This window comes from Austrofundulus limnaeus, unplaced genomic scaffold, assembly GCF_001266775.1.
Source record: "Austrofundulus limnaeus strain Quisiro unplaced genomic scaffold, Austrofundulus_limnaeus-1.0 Scaffold43, whole genome shotgun sequence".
NCBI classification, from domain to species: Eukaryota; Metazoa; Chordata; class Actinopteri; order Cyprinodontiformes; family Rivulidae; genus Austrofundulus; species Austrofundulus limnaeus.
Genome location: NW_013952445.1, coordinates 1,491,744 through 1,496,667, shown reverse-complemented (window position 1 = coordinate 1,496,667; position 4,924 = coordinate 1,491,744). Strand labels below are relative to the sequence as shown.

Below are 4,924 nucleotides of genomic sequence, written 5' to 3'. Positions count from 1 at the left end.
CCCCCAGAGAGGTCCAGTGTGACGTGATAGAAAGGTTTATGACTATATAGTGGTGCAGATTTTTTTTTACAATTTAAATAAAAGATGTCAACAACAGAAGACTTGTCCATCCAGCCATTGGAGCCAGAGTCTGACCCAGAGCCAGAGGAGAATGAAGACCATCAAACTGTAGTTGGTAAGCCCAGACCTTATTTGGCAGTTCCATTGCATTTAATTTGGTATAATAGTTCAGAAAACATTACAGAAAATAGAGAAAACAAATAGGTTATCTTATTAATCATTTTTATATGAATATGAATATGATTGTCTGCACTCTTAGAATGTATTTAATGGCTAAAAAGTGGATTTTGCATGATGCATCCCATTTAAAATCAAATCTCTTAAATTCACCACAGAAATCCACCCTTTAAGGTCTGACTTTTCATTCTTTGATGGTAGCCATCAGCTGACTGACCTGATGTGGGCCGCTGTCCTCCTCTGGTGACGGCTGGTCCGTCAGTCTGAAAAGAGTGGCAGGTGTCGGCCTTCGTCGTCGAATCTTAGCAAAAACAGAAAAAGAAGGTTTAAATTGTTGTGTTTGCACCAAGATGTCTGTAACACCTTTCTGTTTTATACAATCTACCAGGTAAATAATTCTAAAAGAAATAAACCAACTCAAAAAAACTGATTGATTTTTAAAACCATGTCACAGCTGTTCAGCTCAACAGGGTTTTTTTTTTATTTTTTATTTAACACTGTGGTTTCTGATGTCATGTCCACTCAGGATTTGTTAAATGACAAGAATATCTATCGTCAGCAAAAGATTATTCTGTTATTATTACAGAATAAGGATTACATTTGTCCAAACGTGGCAGCTACATTATCAGAAAACAAGCTGTGGAGCTCTTTGTTCTGATTCTTTCTTCTCTGTGGCAAAAACACACCAGAATGTCCAGTTATATGTGAGAACATAATACAAATAATCTGTTTTCTGTTAATGTTGAACAAAATATGCAGTTTATTCATTAGTCTTTTTTATATTTTAACACAATTTGTATTTTTTAAAAGCAGTAAAACCAACCAACCAATCAGAGCGAAGGCAGGAGATGCGTGGGCAGCTCAGACCAACTCTGCCTGCCTTTGTTTGCTGGATTTATACATATTCATCATCACCTGATCTCCAGAATGAAATATCCTGCCATTACTTGGGAACAAAATGCATAAAAAAGTGGGTAAAACAACGTGTTACATAAAACTTTTAACGTGACATTTTCACCGTGAAAAGCATCCAGGACAAACAGCACAGTTCGAGCACTGGTTGGAGAGGCTTTTGAGTCAGAGCGTTTTGCTAAAAGTGTAGCCAGAAGGTCAAGCACCTACGGGGAACGTACAGTTTTTATCAGAACCTTGTTGTGCAAACCAGAGATATTTATGTGGCTGCATCTGAAATCATGCACACAAATCGACTTGTTTTCATTTCAGCTGTTTTTTTAATGATCTTTTGGGGTTTGATTGAGCCACAAAGTGGTATACATAAATCCCTCAGCACTTAAAATATAGTAAAAATACAAACAATTGAAAGATCATTTATGAATTTTTAGTCTTTTGCCTACAACTTTGCCATTTCTCTACATAAGACAGTGTAAAAATCGAGTGAAATGCCATCTAACAGGAAATGTTAAGCTTTTCAATAATTTTTTATAGGTCAAAACTGATCATTTGCTGTTTGGTCTGACATTTGCAACAGCAGTCAGCAGTGCACTGTTAAATGCTAAGATTATGGATAAACTACAGAAAATTCTTAACTTTACCCATCCATAATGACTAATTTCAAATTTGTTTATTGGTGAATCCATCTCATCTCTATCTTCTGACACTTGTCTGTAGTTGGGTCAAAAGGTCTATGAGCGAAATTCAGACATCCCTCCCTTCCCCGACATCAGCATCAACCCCATTCTTTAAAACTTTGGCCAAGATTGATGTGTTTATAAGATAAAACAAATAAATGTTGTGGTCTTAATGTTTTTAATCAAATCTTTCTAGGACTAGATCTTTTTTATAAAAAGTATGCAAAATGTAAAATAGGCATTAGACTACATACACACATGGATATAGTGTTACAAAATATTCAGTTCCAATGAACAGTGACTCTGACGTAAGGTTTGCATGTGGAAAAATCAATCTTGAGAGGAAATGAAGTATTAAAAATAACACAATCTGTAAAACATTTAAATAACCCAAACAGCAGGATTCAGTCRTTGGTGTGAATGAGTATATCTGGACTAAAATCTAAAAAGAGAATATTCAATGTGTTTACATTTTATTATCTCTTCTTTACTTCAGTATTTATGTCCTTGTCAAGAATTACCCAGTTGAACAAAATTTTATGAACAAAGCCTCCACAACCAGTGCTAAATGGAGCAAGAATTTATATCATTAATATTGTACTTGGGATGACTTTCACGGCTGTTTAACTTTTGGCATCAGGGTTTATTATTTATGAACAACAACTGGACCGGGTCGAAAAGTTCTCAATCCACTTAGTTGAGCTCTAAAGTGAAAGTATAAATCTTTTGTTGTGTTTATATGATGCATTCAATTAATACAGCAACTAATCCTTAGTAAAGCTTATTTCAGTTAAGAAACAAAAACACTATCATCTCTGACCTGTGCCCAGATCATTTCATGATGTATTTTTTCACTATTTTTACTACAAGACTTCACTGTCTGCCTGGTTTAGGTTGGTTTTCTTGGAGAAATGATAACAGACTCATCTAAATCTTCTGCCCTAAAGCTTATATTGGACAGATGTTCTGCACATCTTCAAAAATATTATCATATAAACTTAGCATTTTTCATACTAAATGAAGAAATCAATACTGACATCTGTTTGTGTCTCACCTGGTAACACATATTGTCAAATATAAAAACATATGGAGCAAATACATAAATCTAGATGCTAAATCGATCATTTTAAAATTTATTCATGTGCTCGTTTCTTTTGATAAAACTTTACAAAACACATCCCGATCTAGTCTGATCTTTCTCACATCTCTGAAAACTCAAACATCTTGGTGACGAAGACTCTGTCGTCTTACGATACAATCATTTGTTAAAACCTCTTTTGCGCGTGTAGGTCAGTTTTGAAGCAACTTTGAAAGTACTACACCTAAAATTACCATAAACACCTGAAAATAAATCTGTCCCCAGCTTCGATTGTTTTCTACAACCCCAATTCCAATGAAGTTGGGATGTGGCGTAAAAATTTAATAAAAACAGAATATAATGATTTTAAATTTTTTTCGACTAATGTCCAACCGAATACACAAAGACAAGATATTTAATGTTCAAAGGGATAAAATTTATTGTTTCTTTAAAAATATTCACTCATTTTGAATTTGATGCCTGCAACACGTTTCAAAAAAGCTGTTAATGTTTATCACTGTGTTATCACCTTCCCTTTTAACACTCAATAATCGTTTGGGAACTGAGGACACTAATTTTTAAAGCTTTTTTAGGAAGCTTTTTTAGAATTATTTCCCCTTCTTGCTTGATAAACAACGTCAGTAACTCAACAATCTGGGGTTTTCATTTTTGTATTTTACATTTAAGCTTCCAGATTCCCTGAATCTTTTGATAACGTTATGGACTGTAGATGATGAAATCACTAAATTCCTTGCAACTTTATGTTGAGAAACATTCTTAAATTGCTGGAATATTTGCTCCTGCAGTTGTCCACAAATTGGTAGATCTCGCCCCATCCTTCCTTATGATTGAATGAGTCTTTCGGGGATGCTCCCTCCATACCCAATCATGGCATTCACCTGTTTCCAATTAAAGGCACAGTGTGTAGGATTTGTTGTTTTCAGCGACATCTAGTTGTTGAGTGGTTGAATCATCCTCCCTGGTCCTCCCCCCACCCCAACCCCCCCGCTTCCAAATGCAAAGGAGCTCCTACGGTGTCTCTCAGGTGTCAAAAACCTTTGATAATTCCAACCGCGATGTCTACCAGCAGCTTCAGGGTTAGTGATGTTTCAAGTGGTAAGATTATGAGCTTTAGTAAGTAAAATTATCCCAGCTACAATGACAGACAACAAATATTACATTTATAGTATTACAACTAAAACCGTTTATTACGCCGCCACCGCAGTCTGTCCTTCATGAGCCTTTGTAGACAAGATGGCGGCTGCCTGTAATGGCGACCTGCGACCATGGAGATATAAACAGCTTTTTATAAGGTAAAAATAATAAAACAAGGTCTTTGTCTGCAATGATTAGACATGTTTTTTATTATTGCCATTAGTGATTATCTCAATTTCGGCTAAAAGAATTGACAAAATCCTACACACTGTACCTTTAATGCGTTGCAGGCATCAAATCCAGAATGAGTGAATGTTTGCAAAAACTAAAAACAAAACAAGAAAGTTTATCTGTTTTAACATTAAATATCTTGAAAATAATTTGCAAACCATTGCATTTTATTTTTAATTAATGTTTTACACAACGTCCCAATTTCTTTAGAATTGGGTTTGATTAACTGTCATGATTCTATGAGGTTTTGGAACCAGGAATACAGACCGACACAAGCAGCTTCCAAAATATAAACCAGACTTTTAGTTTAACAAAACAAAGGATAAGATCAGAATCATGGCTGACTCTTGTTATACCAAATTTGTTTCTTTCAGTTGAAAATTATTCATTGTATCGTAGAGACCGTACTGATTGGAGGGGGTGTTGCAGTTTATGTTCACAAGAAATACAGTACTCACATTCTATAATAGAATTGTCAACTGAGTCTGAATCTCTGCAATTAGAAATCAAGCTTACAAATCACCTTTCAGTAACGGTTGTTTTACATATAAACCTCCAAGTGTTAATTCAACTACAGTGGTTTACAAAAGTATTCATACCCCTTGAACTTTTCCATATTTTGTCACATTACAAC

The 4,924-nt window shown here is 34.9% G+C and overlaps 1 protein-coding gene across 1 annotated transcript in view; it reads right to left on the bottom strand.

Moving 5' to 3' along the window:
• The window catches only part of LOC106516991 (protein phosphatase 1 regulatory subunit 1B), a 19,312-nt gene that overhangs the window by 6,867 nt on the left and 7,521 nt on the right, over positions 1 to 4,924 (bottom strand). The window contains exon 2 of the mRNA XM_014007636.1: positions 455 to 538. Coding sequence (XP_013863090.1) covers positions 455 to 538 — 84 coding nt within the window. The remainder of the gene's footprint in view (positions 1 to 454; positions 539 to 4,924) is intronic.